Source organism: Hemicordylus capensis, chromosome 3 (assembly GCF_027244095.1).
Source record: "Hemicordylus capensis ecotype Gifberg chromosome 3, rHemCap1.1.pri, whole genome shotgun sequence".
Classification (NCBI taxonomy): Eukaryota; Metazoa; Chordata; class Lepidosauria; order Squamata; family Cordylidae; genus Hemicordylus; species Hemicordylus capensis.
Window position 1 is genome coordinate 5,586,712 of NC_069659.1, and position 19,092 is coordinate 5,605,803.

The 19,092-nt window shown below is 44.5% G+C and overlaps 1 protein-coding gene across 2 annotated transcripts in view; it reads left to right on the forward strand.

The window, feature by feature from the left end:
* Window positions 1-4,008, forward strand: part of RAB6A (RAB6A, member RAS oncogene family) — a 103,231-nt gene extending 99,223 nt beyond the window's left edge. For both annotated transcript variants that reach the window (XM_053311241.1, XM_053311240.1), the window contains exon 8: window positions 1,883-4,008. In XM_053311241.1, coding sequence (XP_053167216.1) covers window positions 1,883-1,947 — 65 coding nt within the window. In that variant the 3' untranslated portion in view covers window positions 1,948-4,008. The remainder of the gene's footprint in view (window positions 1-1,882) is intronic.
* The last annotated feature ends 15,084 nt before the right edge of the window (window positions 4,009-19,092 follow it).

The following is a 19,092-nucleotide window of genomic DNA, read 5'->3' on the forward strand; positions in this document are numbered from 1 at the left end:
AGAAAAACTTAATACAGTCTTTTGAGAGAGAAGGCATATAATATGCAAGAATTAACTTTTGGAAGAGTTAAACTCAAATCTGTTCAAACTCTCGCTTCAGAATGGTTTATAGAACCTCCGTGGCTTCAATATCTGCAAATTAGTTTTATTATACAGAAAGAAACACAAAATCAAGGTGGCAAGCTCAGAGACATAATGGAATTCAAAGTACTAACTAAAAATGACCAACACTTATTGGGATTGATATACAAGCTGCTGTTGAAGTACGATTCAGAAACAGAACAGATTAAAGGCGGCATGATTAAATGGATGCAAAACTTAAATTGAACAATTGACCTTCAACAATGGGAGCATCAATGGAGGGTGAACATAAAATATACAGTAAACAGTACTCTACAGGCAAATTGATACAAAATGTACTTTCGTTGGTGTATTACTCCTGCTACTATCAGTAAGATGAACAGTAATTACCCAGGAGATTGTTGGAAGTGCAAGAAGCATGTTGGGACTTTCTATCATATGTGATGGACTTGCAATAAAGTGCAACAATTCTGGGGAAAAATCCATGCTAAGATGCAGAAAATTCTAAATATAATTTTTTCATATTTACCCGAGCTTTTTTTTTAAACATGACTAAACCTTCCATACCAGACAAATATACTGAGTTATCTCTATACATGATTATGGCTGCAAGGATTCTTTATGCTGCAAATTGGCGCTCCCAGATGCTCCTGACTTGGGCGCATGGACATTAAAGATATGGGAGTATGCTTCATTGGCTAAAGTGACAGCTTACCTTAGGAATAACACAGATAAAACATTCCGGGTATCTTGGGCACCTTTCATAAAGTACAACATAGCTCAAGGTTTGGATCCACACCCAAGATTTGGTTTTTGTTAAATCTGAGGTTGTGCAGCATAATTTTGTTTTAGCAATTATTGTATAACATATTTTGCTTTTAGCTCTTGAATATTAGCTCTGGAATGAATTGGTGAATTTCAATCTTGTAATGGGATTTTCTGTTTGAACTTGTGTGGGGTTTTTTTTGCAACAGTCCACATTTACCTGTATGAAGCTCAGAATTGTACAGTGCCAAATTTCTTTTCTCTTTCTACTTTTAAATAAAAACTTTATTTGAGAAAACAAACAAACCAGCCCTGCTAGATCAGGCCCAAGGAAGCCCATCTAGTCCAGCATCCTGTTTCACACAGTGGCCCACCAGAGCCCACAGGCAAGAGGTCTGTGTAACACTGGGGTGATGGGGATGCTTCCACAGGATTCCCGGGTCTCTGGACATGGGTTGTTGATGCCTGCCTCTTGCTTGGCAGGAGCTGAAGCCCCAGAAGAGCTGACTGGAATCAGAGCTTGGATGTTAGCTGATACCTGACTCCAAGGATGATGGTTACACTGGAGAAGGACAGCCAAGGGCTTTTGCAGTCTAGATACCTTTTCCAGGCAGTCTGTACAACCATGGCTAATCTAACCAGTCATTGCCACCACAATAGGTATTCCCACGGTAGGGAAATCCCAGCACTCAAAACAGCAAATTGCAGTTGCTGTGGAGTTGTGTTTCTTTCCCCAGAAGACATTCATATTGTGTGGGTAGTGTGAGGTCAGGAAGGCTCTTTCTGCTGCAGCAGCAGCAGCAGCAGCAAATACTAAACAGCACCATAAAAGGCCACAGGTATTTTGAACCCCAGTGAAAAGAACAATGGTTCTCTTAAGGGTGGTACTGGCCTGTGATGACTATCCTGTGATGGCTCTCTTTGAATGTTTGGAAAGGCTTTTGGTGAATCCTGGGGAGAGAGAAATGTTCTAGGCCTGTGAGGAGCTGGGCTTTCCTTTTTCCGGTTCTGTTTTCCTTAACTCTTCTTTCTCCAGTGATCGACATCAAACTTGAAAAGCCCCAAGAGCAGCCAGTCAGTGAAGGGGGCTGTTCGTGCTAATAGTGTGTTGCTTTTCTCTTACTTTTCTCCAGACCATCACTGCTTCTTTCCTCCCTCCCTTCCCTTGACTCATTGACAGCAGTGTGACTATTGGCTTGCCCTTTTCTCCCCACCCATGTCAGTAACATAGCGTGGTTCATCATTGCTTCCTGTCTCGTGAAGATGATCTGTTAGCTTCACAAGCACAAAAGAAAGTCAGTGTCTTGGTTATTTATAAGGAAACAAACAAAGAGCCAAAATGATTCTAGCATATTCCAGTAAGTCTAAAAACAAAGAGAAAGATAGGCACAAAATTGGTAAATATTTTGTTCCTTTTTTTAAAAAAGTTCTTATATTGCACTTTTGGAATGATGGAAATGGGAGTAAAAATGTGGTCTGGATTTGGTGAAAAGGGATGTGCAAGGTAATACTCTGACTGGAAAAATAGCCAGTATTCAGGGCAAGCAAAGTGGAGAGATTGTATGATGAAAGCTTATCCTTTTCCAAAACAAAAATTGCTTTGCCTTTTCAGCCAAGATCCTCTGACCCTTTCCCCCTAACAATAGCCTTTTAGAAATGCAGAGCTGGCTATTGCATTTTAATTTTTTATTACTATTCTTTTATAGTATGGCCAAACATCCTCCTGGCATCTGCTAATGAGATGTTTTTTTACAGGGGCAAGGTTACAGATTGGGTTGGCTATACAGAGTTTTAGAAATCTTGTTTGTTCTATATAGATGCCCCTCAGAGCAAAAACATTTTGCTATTGCATTGGGGTGGAATGTTTTCAAACTTGGGAGAGGCATAGAGGCTTGAAACAGGTTCTCTTTTGGCATCAAAAAAAATAATTTGGTTAAACTGAATCAAGATCTCCAAAAAGTAGGATGTTGAAGCTACCAAACAGTGAGCATAAAATATAAAAGTTAATGTGTAATGAGGAGGAAGAAGGGACAGGCTATTTCTAGTTAAGTTCAAGGTAAATGGAAAGAAGGGTAGGGGAGTTTACTTGTAAAAAGTAGGTTTGAAAAGTCCCTTAGCTGAGGAGGGGAAGGGAACACAGTAAGATGGAAACAAACTTAAAATTATGCAGATTTTGCCTTTTTGTTTTCTTTTTTTTTTAACATTGGGTCTTCAGAGTCTAGTATATTTGTTAATTCTGCATAGTTTGGTTAAATAACTGGTTGTTTAGTATTAACGGAATTATAATTAACTATGGTTTCTTTCAATATTTATTTCTCTGCTTTAATTTTTTTTACTTTTTGTTGTTAAGGGTGTTTTTTTGTTTTGTTGAGGAACTTATTAATCCATTTTAGTGCTTTGCTGAAGTCACAAGATGTAGCTACCCAAGAGAAACACTGAGACATGGACACACATTCACACACTTACTCTAGAAGTGCACTCTCTTAATCTGTACTAGTCATTGTGAATTGCTGCGTAAGTTAAACACAATTGTAAATACATTGTTTGCAGGAGGATATTTGCAGCTGAGAGGGGTACAAAACACCTGTTTTCTAAATGATAACACTTAAAGCAGGGAGGGGTCTCCCTCTCCTTCTTGAATACCCTCATCTTAAGGGAGAAGCCCTCTCCTCTAGCATCCCAGCTTCGGCTGGACACACGCAAGGTTTCCGTTTTTCCTGCATTGTGGAACTGGAATGGCAAGTTCATCACTTTGACCTGAGTTTCCAATAACTTTGCATATACCAGTAGTGTCATGTTATGGGACAGAATAAGACATACAAATGCTTTTAATGCAATATTGAAGAGGTGATTTTCTTTTCTTTTCTTTTCTTCTTCTTTTTTTTAAAGTAGCATGTCTGGAAATATGTGTTTAAATATGGTGACAGATGACATTCTTTAAAAAAAAAAGAAACTATAGGAGACGTGGCTACTTTTCCTGTATTGTTGTATTCTTACATGTGCGCGCAAAAAACAAAATCCATCTTGCTGCTTTTAATATTGAGTTTTCCGTGGCTTGGGTTCTTAAAGCAATGAAATGTGTACACGGGTTGGATTTTTTTAAACATGCACAGAATTTTTGGCTTCCAATAAAGTATCTAATCAAAAACACTAAAACACAAAGCTCTCATTTCCTTTTTACTCGGCTGATAAAATCAGAATGAGAATACCTCCATCTTCACTCTTCACTCAGCCTCTGCTGTTTCATCTTGCAGACATGATACTAGCAACATGGTGGTAATCTAGATGGAATAGCTGGTACTGGTTGTCACTCAGTTCTGTGTGTCCACATATTTATTCAATTTGTATCCCCCCTTTCTGCATTCATATATCAAGGTAACAACAGTTCTTGACCTCTTGCTTCCAAGACTCTTAAGCACGGCAGTGTGTTGTCCTGTCCTTGGTGTGAGGTGTGTTGGTTGTTTATTCAAGCAAATCTGAGATGATGGTGGAGATTGGGGTCATGTCTGCTGGTGTCACACAGGCATCGATGTTCTCTTAGAATTGAAAGAAAGCTGTGATAGACTTATGCAATTTCCAGAGGGAAGGGACATTTGGTTGGTGGGAGGTGTTGACTCCCAGGTGAAAGGGTGCATATTCCCCAACGATCTAAAATTTCTTCTCCCTCTCAGTTCTCTAGCAGTACCTAGTGCGTGTGGACCACACGGTGACTTGTCTAACTGGTGCGAAGGTTGCGGACATCATGCAGCTTCTAGATAGGATCTTAGGCAGTGCTGGGGAGGAGACAACTGTTGTGTTGCATGTCAGCACCAACGATGTGGGGAAATGCAGTCAGGAGGTCCTGGAAGCCAAATTTAGGCTGATAGGTAGCATGTTGAAGTCCAGGACCCCCATGGTAGAATTCTCAGAAATGCTACCTGTTCCACACGTAGCCCTGTTCCATGCGCAGGGACAGGCTGCACTTGAACCAAGATGGAACCAGATTGCTGGTGCTTAAATTCAAAAAGGTTGCAGAGCAGCTTTTAAATGACACCTGGGGAATAGCTGACAGGAGTTGGGCAGTATCTGGTTCGGCAAATGCCATCCTTTAAAGTGCGAAGGGGCAAAGGATTCAGATAAAACAGAAGGGGACAGAGCAGAACCATATAAAGAGCAGACAGAAGGCTGTGCCTGCTGGTCAAAGAGTCAAAAGAAAGATAGCATACACCAGGTGAGCGATTCAGCGTATAGGTGCTTATCTGCCGATGCCAGAAGCCTCCGAGCCAAGATGGGTGAACTGGAGTGTTTGGTTGCTAACACAGAAATAGATATAGTGGGCATAACAGAAACATGGTGGAACAGTGAGAACCAGGGGGACACTGTTATCCCTGGATATAAACTCTATAGAAAGGACAGGGAGGGGCGCCTTGGAGGTGGAGTAGCACTGTAAAAGACGGGATAGAATCTAACACTCTAGAAAACCTAGGTGGACTGTGGGTGACAATACAAGGCCTGAAAGGAAACATACTACTTGGGGCGTGCTATCACCCTCTCTGGATCAAAATGCTAACAGTGACTGTGAGTTGCAGGAGGAAATCAGGGAGGCATCACGGGGAGGCAGGGCTGTAATAATGGGTGACTTCAATTACCCACACATAGACTGGGTAAATTCACAGTCAGGTAATGACAGAGAGGTCAAATTTCTGGATACGCTGAATGACTGTGCCCTAGAACAGTTGGTCTTGGAACCAACCAGAGAGAAGGCGACCTTGGACTTAATCCTGAGTGGCACCCAGGACTTGGTGCGTGATGTTGGTGTCATTGACTCTTTAGGGAACAGTGACCATAGTGCGATCAAATTCAGCACACATGCGGGGAGAGAATCATAGTCTAACACGGGCATTTTGAATTTCAGAAGAGGAAACTTCTCCAAAATGAGAAGTATGGTGAAAAGAAAGCTGAAAGGGGAAATCAGGAGAGTCACTTAGCTCCAGAGTGCATGGAGTTTACTCAAAACCACACTACTAGAAGCCCAGTTAGATTGTATACCCCAAAGGAAGAAAGGTACCACTAAGTCCATGATGATGCCAGCATGGCTAACAGGTGATGTCAAGAAAGCCATAAAAGAGAAGAAGACTTCCTTCCAAAACTGGAAAGCCTGTCCAAATGAGAACAGAAAGGAACACAAACTCTGGCAAAAGAAATGCAAGGTGACAACAAGGGAGGCAAAAGGAGAGTTTGAGGAACATTTAGCTAAAAGCATCAAGGGGAATAACAAAAACTTCTTTAAATACATCAGAATCAGAAGCAGGAAACCTGCCACAGAGGCGGTTGGGCTATTAGACAATGAGCAACTGAAAGCTATTATTATGGAGGGTATGGAGGTTGCAAAGAGTTTTTTGCATCCGTCTTCACATAAGAACATAAAAACAGCTCTGCTGGATCAGGCCCAAGGCCCATCTAGTCCAGCATCCTGTTTCATACAGTGGCCCACCAGATGCCGCTGGAAGCCACAGGCAGGAGTTGAGGGCATGCCCTCTCTCCTGCTGTTACTCCCCTGCAACTGGCGTCCTGCCTTGGAGGCTGGAGGTGGCCTTTAGCCTTCCAGCTAATAGCTGATAGACCTCTCCTCCATAAATTTATCCAAACCCCTCTTAAAGCCATCCATCCATCTTCACCACAGAGGATACTGAGCATATACCTGTTCCTGAACCAGGCTTTTTAGGGATGGAGGCTAAATAACTGAGTCAGCTAGAAGTGACAAGAGATGATGTTCTGAACTGTCTGGAAAAACTAAAAACTAGCAAATCACCAGGGCTGGATGGCATCCATCCAAGAGTTCCCAAAGAACTCAAATGTGAATTTGCCGACCTCTTTGCTAAAATGTATAACTTACAGTGGGTATAGGAAAGAATCACCCCCCTTGATAGACCTTAAATTCTGGTTCCCTTACATCCTGAAATGAAAACACAAAGAAAATTCCCTTCACCAGCTGTACTTATCCAATGCAACCTATAACATCCAACTGAAAAACATCACAATTACAGTCCAGAAAAAGTGTCAGAAATAAAAAACAAGAATTACTGAGATTGAAAAAGGATCACCCCCCCCCCAATGTCAATATTTTGTTGAACCACTTTTTGCTTTAATAACAGCCTTGAGTCTGTTGGGATACTTCTCTATCAACCTTGCACATCTAGACGGAGCAATATTTGCCCACTCCTCCATACAGAACTGTTCAAGTTCGGTCACATTGGATGGTAGGTGTTGGTGGACTGCTATCCTCCCTGGATCCAGTCGGCCATCCAAACTGGATGGAAGAGCAAGGAGGAAACTGGTAAGAGAGGTTACCAAGAGGCCAATGGCCACTCTGAAGGAGTTAAAGGACTTCATGGCAAAGAGTGGTTGTTCTGTGCATGTGACAACAATTTCACGAGCGCTCCACAGATGTGGCTTGTTCGGGAGGGTCGCAAGGAGAAAGCCACTTCTCAAGAAAGGCCACATTAAAGCTCGTTTGAGCTTTGCCAGAAGGCACCTTGAAGATTCTGATGCCAAATGGAAAAAGGTCTTATGGTCAGATGAGACCAAGATTGAACTATTTGGCCTCAACACCAAACAGTACACCTGGCGTAAATCCAACGCAGCTCACCATCCAAAACACACCATACCTACAGTGAAGCATGGAGGTGGCAGCATCCTGTTGTGGGGGTGTTTCTCTGCCTCAGGGACTGGGGCTCTCGTTAGGGTAGAAGGAAAAATGGATGGGGCAAAATACCGTCAGATTCTGGAAGAAAACCTGCTACCCTCTGCCAGACAGTTGAGGATGGGCAGAAGATTCACCTTTCAACATGACAACGATCCGAAGCACACAGCAAAATTGACCACACAGTGGCTGAAGAAGAAAAAAGTGAACGTCCTCATGTGGCCCAGTCAGAGCCCAGACCTAAATCCCATAGAAAATCTGTGGAGAGATTTGAAGATAGCAGTCCACCAACACTTACCATCCAATGTGACCGAACTTGAACAGTTCTGTATGGAGGAGTGGGCAAATATTGCTCCGTCTAGATGTGCAAGGTTGATAGAGAAGTATCCCAACAGACTCAAGGCTGTTATTGAAGCAAAAGGTGGTTCAACAAAATATTGACATTGAGGGGGTGATCCTTCTTCAATCTCAGTAATTCTTGTTTTTTGTTTCTGACACTTTTTCTGGACTGTAATTGTGATGTTTTTCAGTTGGATGTTATAGGTTGCATTGGATAAGTACAGCTGGTGAAGGGAATTTTCTTTTGTGTTGTCATTTCAAGATGTAAGGGAACCAGAATTTAAGGTCTATCAAAGGGGGTGATTCTTTCCAATACCCACTGTATCCCTGAAATCGGGCTCTGTACCAGACGATTGGAAAGTAAAGCCAATGTAACACCGATTTTCAAGAAGGGATCCAGGGGTGATCTGGAAAATTAGAGGCCGGTTAGCTTAATGTCTGTTCCAGGCAATTTGATGGAAAGTATCCTCAAAGATAAAATTGTAAAGCACACAGAAGAACAAACCTTGCTGGGAGAGAACCAGGATGGCTTCTGCAAAGGTAAATCTTGCCTCACCAACCTTTTGGAGTTCTTTGAGAGTGTCAACGAGTGTGTGGATCAAGGTGATCCAGTTGACATAGTATACCTGGACTTCCAAAAAGCTTTTGACAAAGTTCCTCATCAAAGACTCCTGAGGAAACTTAGCAGTCATGGCATAAGGGGACAAGTACATGTGTGGACTGCTAACTGGTTGAAGGACAGGAAACAGAAGGAGGGTATAAATGGAGAGTTTTACAAATGGAGGGAAGTAAGAAGTGGGGTCCCCCAGGGAGCTGTACTGGGACCGGTGCTTTTTAATTTATTCATAATCTAGAAGTAGGGGTAAGCAGCAAGGTGGCCATATTTGCAGATGATACCAAACTCTTTTTGGGTAGTGAAATCCAAAACTGATTGTGAGGAGCTCTAACTGGGGGAGTGGGCGACAAAGTGGCAAATGTGGTTCAGTGTTGGCAAGTGTCAAGTGATGCACATTGGGACAAAGAACCCTAACTTCAAGTATATGCTGATGGGATCTGAGCTGTCGGTGACTAACAAAGAGAGGGATCTTAGGGTCATAGTGGACAGCTCCTTGAAAGTGTCAACTCAGTGTGTGGCAGCTGTGAAAAAAGCCAATTCCATGCTAGAGATTATTAGGAAGGGGATTGAAAATAAAACGGCTAACATTATAATGCCCTCATACAAAACTATGGTGCAGCCACACTTGGAGTACTGCATACAATTCTGGTCACCACATCTCAAAAAGGACATTGCAGAACTTGAAAAGGTGCAGAAGAGGGCAACCAAGATGATCAGGGGCCTGGAGTACCTTTCTTATGAGGCAAGGCTACAAGACCTGGCGCTTTTTAGTTTAGAAAAAAGATGACTGTGGGGAGACATGATAGAGGCCTATAAAATCATGCATGGTGTGGAGAAAGTGGAGAGAGAGCCAGCATGGTGTAGTGGTTGGAGTGCTGGACTAGGACCGGGGAGACCCGAGTTCAAATCCCCATTCAGCCATGAAACTAGCTGGGTGACTCTGGGCCAGTCACTTCTCTCTCAGCCTAACCTACTTCACAGGGTTGTTGTGAAAGAGAAACTCAAGTATGTAGTACACCGCTCTGGGCTCCTTGGAGGAAGAGCGGGATATAAATGTAAATAATAATAAATAATAATAATTCTTCTCCCTCTCACATAACACAAGAACCAGGGGTCATCCCATGAAATTGATTTCCAGGAAATCCCATGAAATTGATTGCCAGGACCAACAAACGGAACTACTTTTTCACATTATGCATAATCAACTTGTGGAATTCTCTTCCACAAGATGTGGTGACAGCCAATAACCTGGATGGCTTTAAGAGAGGTTTGGATCACTTCATGGAGGAGAGGTCTATCATCAGCTACTAGTTGGAGGGCTATAGGCCACCTCCAGCCTCCTAGGCAGGATGCCTCTGAGTACCAGTTGCAGGAGAGTAACAGCAGGAGAGAGAGCTTGCCCTCAACTTCTGCCTGTAGGCTTCCAGCAGCATCTGGTGGGCCACTGTGTGAAACAGGATCCTAGACTAGATGGGCCTTGGGCCTGATCCAACAGGGCTGTCCTTATGTACCTCTCCCGCCTGTGGTGGCAAAATTGTTCAAGAGGAGAAGGAAAATGCTCAGATATATGAGACACTTAGAAGGTTGCTAAATACTGCTTGTACCATGTATGGATACTGTGCAAAAAACTTGTAGTCTATTCTAGGCCTTCAGACACTTTACTTCTATTGTGCCTGTAATATTAATGTTAAAAGCTGCCAAACTGTGTAATTGCTCTTCCCATATTGATCTTTGAGTATACGGAGGGGCCAGACATCTCCAGAGTGCCACCTGCTGGTTGCCTGTTAGAAACAGACCCATTTGGGTAAGATCAGAAGAGTATGAAATAATAGATCTTTTAAATGTACACTTGAAACTACCAGTGTGTAGTGCTGTGCAGTTGACTAACAGCAGAGAACCTTTTCATTACCAAAGGTGCTCACATACAAACAGTAGTAAGAAAATAGCTTAATGTACACAGGCAATTACCTGGGTTATTCAGCCTCTGGTTAATTCAAGAAGAATACATTAAGGACCTGATTAACATGGCTAGTACATGAGAGATAATGTTGCTACATGTGACAGGTAGAGTTAATGCTCCAGAGTCCCAATGTATACCTTGGAAAGTGTATAGAAGACAAACATGGTGAGATTTCATTATGGCGGTGAAGTGCATTAGGTCTTTGGTCTGGAAATCTTGCTGGGGAAAATACCTTCTAGGGATGCAAATGAGGCTGTTTAGTGCAAATGATAAACAATTGGCTACTTGTTTATATTTTTCAAAGAGCTGGGGCATAATGGACAATTGACAAAAATGCTGGTATGGGCAACTTTAAAAACCTCTTACCAGCCACCTCTATACTGGAGAACATATGAAACTGTCTTTTGCTGTATCACCAGTAGACCATCTAGTGCAGTGTGTTCTACAGGTGAAACTCAGAAAATTAGAATATCGTGCAAAAGTCCATTAATTTCAGTAATGCAAATTAAAAGGTGAAACTGATATATGAGACAGACGCATTACATGCAAAGCGAGAGAAGTCAAGCCTTAATTTGTTATAATTGTGATGATCATGGCGTATAGCTCATGAAAACCCCAAATCCACAATCTCAGAAAATTAGAATATTACATGGAACCAAGAAGTCAAGGATTGAAGAATAGAGCAATATCGGACCTCTGAAAAGTATAAGCATGCATATGTATTCAGTACTTGGTTTGGGCCCCTTTTGCAGCAATTACTGCCTCAATGCGGCGTGGCATGGATGCTATCAGCCTGTGGCACTGATGAGGTGTTATGGAAGACCAGGATGCTTCATTAGCGGCCTTCAGCAATTCTGCATTGTTTGGTCTCATGTCTCTCATCCTTCTCTTGGCAATGCCCCATAGATTCTCTATGGGGTCAGGTCAGGCGAGTTTGCTGGCCAATCAAGCACAGTACACTGTATACTTTTCAGAGGTCCGATATTGTTCTATTCTACAATCCTTGTCTTCTTGGTTCCATGTAATAATTTAATTTTCTGGGATTGTGGATTTGGGGTTTTCATGAGCTGTACGCCATGATCATCACAATTATAACAAATATCTCGCTTGACTTATCTTGCTTTGCATGTAATGCGTCTGTCTCATATATCAGTTTCACCTTTTAATTTGCATTACTGAAATTAATGGACTTTTGCACGATATTCTAATTTTCCGAATTTCATCTGTATATCCGGGTTCACAAAGGCCATTGTGGCTAGGGGTGAAGGGAGTAGATGGATCAACATCATCTGAGGACCTAAGATTGAGAACCTCTGGCTTAAGAAAAAACTAGTTTCTTAAGCCATCATTCAATCCCAAACCACAGTCATATAAAAGCCAAGATTTAACATGCTTCCTAAAAACTCTGATGGAGACCGAGGAGTGAATAGCCACTGGGAGAGCATTCCAGAGTCTGGGGGCAGCAACAGAGAAGTCCCTGCCCCACATGCATGACAGCTGAGCCGCCTTCATTGTCAGCATCTGGAGCAGAGACCCTCAGATGACCTTGTCAAGCGGGCAGCAACCCTTGGGAGCAGGCGGTCCCTCAGATTCCCCGGGCCCAAACCATTAAGGGCTTTAAAGGTCAAAACAGGCACCTTGAATTGGACCCAGAAACAAACTGGCAGCCAGTGCAGCTCTTTCAAAATGGGTATGATGTGTTCCCAATGGGCAGCTCCAGATAAAACCCTCGCTGCCGCGTTTTGCACTAGCTGCAGTTTCCAGATAATTCTTCAAGGGCAGCCCCACGTAGAGCACCCTTCAGTAATCCAGCCATGACGTGACTAAGGCATGGGTAACTATGGCCAGATCTGCCTTCTCAAGAAAGGGACGCAGCTGGTGCATTAGCTGAAGCCGTGCAAAGGCACCCCTGGCCACCGCCTCCACCTGAGCTTCCAAAAGCAGAGCCGGGTCCAGTAGTACCCCCAAGCTGCGTACTTGCTCCTTCAAGGGGAGTGCAACCCCCTCCAGAACCGCTAAAATCTCCTTATCCCGATTGGCTCTCCTACTGACCAACAGTACCTCTGTCTTATCCGGATTCAATTTCAGTTTGTTAGCCCACATCCAACCCATCATGGCCTCCAATCCCCAATTCAGGACATCCACCGCCTCCCTAGGATCAGGTGATGAGGAGAGATAGAGCACAAAATCTGCCTGATTGGGAAGATCTTTGCAGTCTACCAAAATTGGGCAATATCCAAGTTTTTATGACTAAGTTGTCACATTACAATTGTGTCTTTAATTATGACTAACTTGTCTTCTTATTGATTTCGCTGGTGCTTATTCATACTAGACTAGTCTGTATGTTGCCCATTGTGTTTACTTATTACATGTTGCAACCATACCTTTTATTGAATAGTCAAAGGCCTAATCCAGCATCCTGTGTCCCACAGTAGCCAGTTAGATGCCTCTGGGGAAACCCCTAAGTGGGAAATGGAGACATCACCCTTCTTCTGCCATTGCTCCCCTGCAACAGGTCTTGAGGCATCCTGCCTCTGGCCCTGGAGGTAGCAAATGGCCATCAAGACTAATAGCCACTGATCAACTTCCCCTTCATGTGAAACCAGGCTTGCATTGAAACCACACCTCTGATGCCTAATAATCTAGGCATCAGTTCCCTTGTAAATTTTTTACAGGGGGAAAAAATGCAGAAATAAAATTCACAAGTAAACGTCTTAACCTGCTGCCTTCCGAGTCGGGCCATTGGTCCATTTAGCATAGTATTGTCTGCAGCAGCTCCCTGGAATCTCAGGCAGAGAAGGGTCTCCTCCATCACCTGCTCCCTGCTCCTTAAAAAAAAAAAATGAATATAGCATGGACCTTGTGCATGCACTCTTAACACTGAGCAGTAGACCCCTGAGGGAGGGGACAGAGACAAAGTCATCTTATCCTATGCCAAAAGGCTAGAGAAGCAAGCGGGGTGGATGGGTGGGGTTATGGGGAAAGGCCAAGGTGAACAGCTAACTTCAAGTGAATGCTTTGAATTGAATGAGAAATGGCTAATCATTCCGTTGAGTCACTCGGCAGCTTGAAAGCTTCAGGGTGGCTTCAAATCACATTGCATTAGTCTGACATATGGACTTGCTAAGGGCAGTAGTAGCTTTTTCAGTTGAGCTATTTGGATTAAAAGGCAAGAACTGGCTGGCAAGAAGCATAACGAGGGACTGTGTGAGCATCATATGTGTGACCAAGTGAAGAATGCAAATGAGAAGTGCACAACCAGAGGGTTAAAACAGTTTACTCACAGAGGTCTCTTGCACAAATTGATTGCTATTCCTCCCAATCTCTGAATCCCTAATGATAATTGTAATGATCAGCCCCTCCCTCCTCTAAAGAGTGAACCAGAAGTCAACTCTGTCCGGACTGACAGGCTGGTGACCTCTAGGGATCAGCCAATCAGCACCAGGTGGGTGGGACCTAGAGGGCCATGAGGCATGAAGAGAAGGGTTTCTTTGTGGAGAAGCAGCTAGGCTGGAGGTGAGAGGACGGGTGGAAGGCTTAGTGAGGAGCAATGGAGTTTTGCTGCCTCATGGACAAAAGCTAGCCTGGATAATTCACTAATGGAAGGACATTTGCAATTCCTTGAGAGACAGGATTGCAGGAAGCTTGACTCTCATCAGGTTTGGGGTGAGTTTGGGAGTGGAGGCTAAGACTGTGTACCTGTAATGTAACCAAGCTAAGAAACAATAGCCTGCACCCATCCATCCAGGGTGTTGAGAAAAGACTCTCTAAACTTTTAAAGGTGTTTTTGTACTTTCCTACATTCATGTTCCTTGCAACTGGAGTGCTTTTTGAAGTATTCTTGCAACTACTGAGTGTTTCTCTTACCTGTAACTAAAAGCTGAGAGAGCCTGAGATGAAAGCTATCTATAGTATTTTGAACAAAGTTATTCTTTCTTTTTTCTTTTCTTTTTGTTCTTTGCAATTTCAATAAGCCTCTTGAGTGGATTTTTAACTTAGGAAAGTGGGGGCTGGAAAAGGCTCGCTCTGGTGCAGAACACCTCTCAATTTGACGGTTCATCAGCTACCAAGTTTTCTCACCACGTGTAAGCTTGCACATGAAAGGTTTTTGTACTTTTCCACTAGTAAGAGAAGGAGAGTGTCCCTGGAAATTCACCCAAGGCAGGGGGAATAATATCTGCTAATAATTTGGGTGTGGTGCCAACAAATAAACTACTAGAAGTCCAGGACAGTTTTGGGGAGAAGCCTTTGTTCAGAAAGCTCAGGAGGGAGATGATTCAGTATTTTGCTTCCCCTCACATGGGCTTGCTCTGAGACAAAGGCTGGGTAAATCCATTACAATAATGCAGATGGGAAATTTTACTACTCATAATCTCTATTTTTTTAAAAATCCGCCTTCCTGGCAGGTTTCCTGCCAACATGGGGAGGAGCCAACATGGCGATTGGCTAGCAGCTACCTAACGAGGCTCCTCACAGAACTCCCTACAAGGGCACCTTTCCCTCAATCCATCATGCCATCAAAAGGGAGAAAACGAAACAGGGATAACAAAGACAGCCCTGAGACTGAAAACGCTGCCCAAACTCAATCTGGAAGAAGGAGGAGGGGAAAACAGCTTAAACTGGATCTCTTCCTTTCACCAATGAAGCAAAGGGAAAAATGGAGTACCATCCCACATACTACGAGCAGATTTATTGCCCTGGCCATCGATAATTCAGAAAGCCCCCCACCCCAGCCCAACAAGGACTGCACAGGGGACCTGAAGACCAATCCAAATACTGCTGATCCAGCGAAATGACCAGACCAGAAACATCCCCAGGCACAGAGAAAAGGGGCCCCTAAATCTGCCGTGTCTGACACTCACTTCCCCTGGGAACTCCTCGTTCACTATCTGGGTGATTCATGTCTTTTGACTGCCCAGACTCTAATAACATTGACCTCTAAACTGAATGAAATCTCTACTAAGTTGGTCAAGTGCAGGCTTGATTTAGAACAATTTACACAGGGGCATAGCTCACACACACACTGTAATGTCCAGCCGGTCCCTGCCCCCACTGTGTGGGCTCAAAATCTGCCATGTCAACTGGATACTGGCATCAGACAAAGCTTACCATCGAGTCCTGCAACCACACCAAGTCCTCAGTGAGCTGCCTGGGAGGGACTCCCAGCTTTGGGCAAACAGGAAATCCCTACTGGCTTCGTTATCGGACCTTTTAACGATGAAACTTGACTCCACAGAACTGAAAGATTTTCACTACTTTCCCTCCAGAACAGGCTACAAAAGACTTGTTCTCACTTTTAAAACAGGGGCTATTCCCTCACTCCTCTCAAGGCTGACTGTCCATCTAAGTTGTTATTGCCTTGCTGCCCGGCGTTGCTTTATGGACGTGGGGGTTAGACTACTCTGTTCTAGAAGAAACTGTAAAAAAAAAAATCCCTGTCCTGGACCAGGGATGTAGCAAGGTTGGAGGGGCCCAGAGACAAGATTTTAAAATCCACCCCCCCACCTCACTGAAGCTCAGCTCAGGAAGTAAAGAAATCTTAAATGAGGCTGAATAGTAGTCACAATAAGCATAGTAAAATTTATATATAGAACATCACCCTAAATTATTTTTTTAAAGGTTTTGTACATTGTGGGCAATGCAAGTCATTTAATGGCACTAGAGAAAGATATGCTGTTCTGGTCGCTCCCAGTCTTAACGCCCACATCAATTTCGGAGGATGAATAAAACTGAAGGAAGCCCGGGTGGGTGTGCAGCTGGGGGAGTCAGTCATGTGACTTGCCTCGGGAAGGGGGGCGCCCAAGGCAGTGGGCCCCCAGCCAACTGTCTCCCCTTGCCCTATTATAGTTACGCCCCTGTCCTGGACAAAGCTCCCAGTCTTTTAAGTTCACCTCAAGCTAACCCCTCTACACAAAGTCCCAAGATAAAGACAATTTTTCAGGATCTTGCTGAATTAAAAATTAAAATAGCAGAAGCAAGGCATAATACAAAGGCTCTAACCGAGATCATAACCTGTACAGAGGACTCCCTCTCTGACTTGAGTTCTGACTCAGAGACCGAAGTGGAGACACCAAGGGGCTACAAATACATCCAGAAAGCCCAAAAGAAAACTTTCAGTGTATTTTGATGATCTCTTATCCTCAGATACTGAGTCTGTGTCGAATCTTCATTGGCCCCTCCATTCCTCCTGTACGACAGCCCTCTCTGGGGATGGGACCCTCACCCTCAGCCACCTCCCTCCTAGATCTGGATGTCCCTACCTCCAAAGAGGGCCCAGACATGCTAACTCCACCACTTGCAGAGGGGACATATCAAATGCAGGCTGACCCAGAAGAACATCCGCTGCCTCAGCCCCTCCCCATGTTTCCAGCTCAGGAGGAGCTTGGGCTCTCTGCACGATGGCCCTTGCCCCTGAGGAGCAGCACCACGCTGGTGCCCAGTTTAGGACTGCCATATGCTAGCGAACCCCACTTTGACAATCTCATTGCACTGATCACGCCAGGTAGCCTGATCAGACAGAGGGAACGGTCACCCTGTCTCATCTCTCAGCAATGTCTCCCGGAGCCCACATTGGTCAGCCGCATCCAGGGGCATGATCCTGGCAAAACACTCACGATCCAACGGGACTGCGGGCACTCCTAAGCTCGATAGCATGCTGAGCACACTAGACAAGCCAACTGACACAGTGAGCTCACATGGCCCCCCTGTTGAGCCCCAGGGAAGGGAGACAGGGCAGATATTGAAGGAGTCAGCGAGTTCCCAGATGATCACATCAGAGCCCTCTGGGAGGACAGGGAGGATGCTAACAGAGGCTCCTCTACCCACTATACCCCAGCATGAGCTGCAACCCCCCAATGGACCTGCTGAAGAACACGCTAATCTCACAACTGCCCCGACCTTGTGACACCTCCCAGACCAGCATGGGATCAAGCTCACATCATGGAACCTTGCCGGCTGGGTTCGTTGCAGAGACACAGACTGCAACAGCTTCATCTCACAATCTGACATAATCCTAGCTCAGGAAAACCTGGACAGCAGCCAACCTTCCACTCAATGGATTCCACTCATTCTCTTTGGCGGTCCCTGGGACTGGGCATGGAAGGCTCAAAGGAGGTTTGGCAATACTTGTCTCCATCTCCCTATGGGTAACACTGACACCCCTCACCTCATTAAAACAATATGCTATGGCCTTGCTAATCCATTTTGGTTCAAGTTCACTGCTGTTAATTAAAGTATACCTACCACCTCAGCAACAAAAACCTGTAATTTGCTCTGTATGGACTGAGCTTGAGCAGTACACAAATGATCTACTGCTGGCAAACCCCAAAGCGTTGGTGGTGATGGGAGATGATTTTAATGCTAGGATGGGACCAGATGACCACACCTTATTTACTCGACATCAGCTACCCACCCCTCACCCAGGATCTGAGCTCCTACCCCTTTCTTTATGTGGTTCTGCTCTGTCCCCTTCTGTTTTATCTGAATCCTTTGCCCCCTCACACTTTAAAGGATGGCTTTTGCCAAACGGGATACTGCCCAGCTCCCATCGGCTGTTCCCCAGGCGTCATTTAAAAGCTGCTCTGCAACTTTTTTGATTTTAAGCACCAGCAGTCTTGGTTCAAGTGTAGCCCATCCCTTTTGTACAGGCCTTGCTTGCCCCAAAATGTATCCCAGTGCCTCGTCCCTTTTGTAGAGGTCTTGCTTGCCCCAAAATGTATCCCAGGGCCTAACAAATCTAAACCCCTTCTCCCAGCACCAACGTCTCATCCATGCATTGAAACCCCTCAGCCGCTGCCTGTCTCACTGTACTTGCGCATGGAGCAGGTAGCATTTCTGAAAATGCTACCTTGGGGGTCCTGGACTTAATACACTACCTATCAGCTTAAATTTGGCTTCCAGGACCTCCCGACTACATTTCCCCATATCATTGGTGCTGACGTGCACCATGACAGCTGTCTCCTCCCCAGCACTGCCTAAGAGCCTATCTAGATGCTGTGTGATGTCTGCAACCTTCGCACCAGGCAGGCAAGTCACCATGTGGTCAACTCACGGCTCACAAACCCATCTGTCTATACCTCTAATAATCAAATTACCCACTACTAGGAGGCCTCACTTCCTGAAGGATTATCCCCTGTGTGAGAGGATATGGGCTCATCTTCCATGGAAAGTGTCCCTTCTAAAGGAGCATTTCCCTCTTCCTCAGACCGATGTCCTCTTTGCCCGAGACCTTCATTCTCCCTGACAGCAGAGGAGCTATCAGCCCTGGAGTGGGATGCCTCTACCACATCCCTGAAGGTCTCGTCCGCATGCCTCCTTGTCTCTCTGAACTTCTCCAGATCTGCCACCTTGGTCTCAAAGGAACAAATTTGTTCCCTGAGAGCCAGGAGCTCCTTGTACCGAGCACACACCCATGACTTCTGCCCATGGGGCAAATAGTCATACACGTGGCACTCTGTGCAATACACTGGGAAGTGCCTCCTCGACTGCTGACTTTCTATCTTTATACTGGTTTTGTTGGCTGTTTACAGTATTTAGAGATAGTTTATTAGAAGGATAGGTCTCAGCTATAATGGTCAGCTATTTAACTGTCCAAACAGCCTTTCTCAAGAATATGAGGGAGGGGTTTATACTTACGTTCTCTTCTCCATC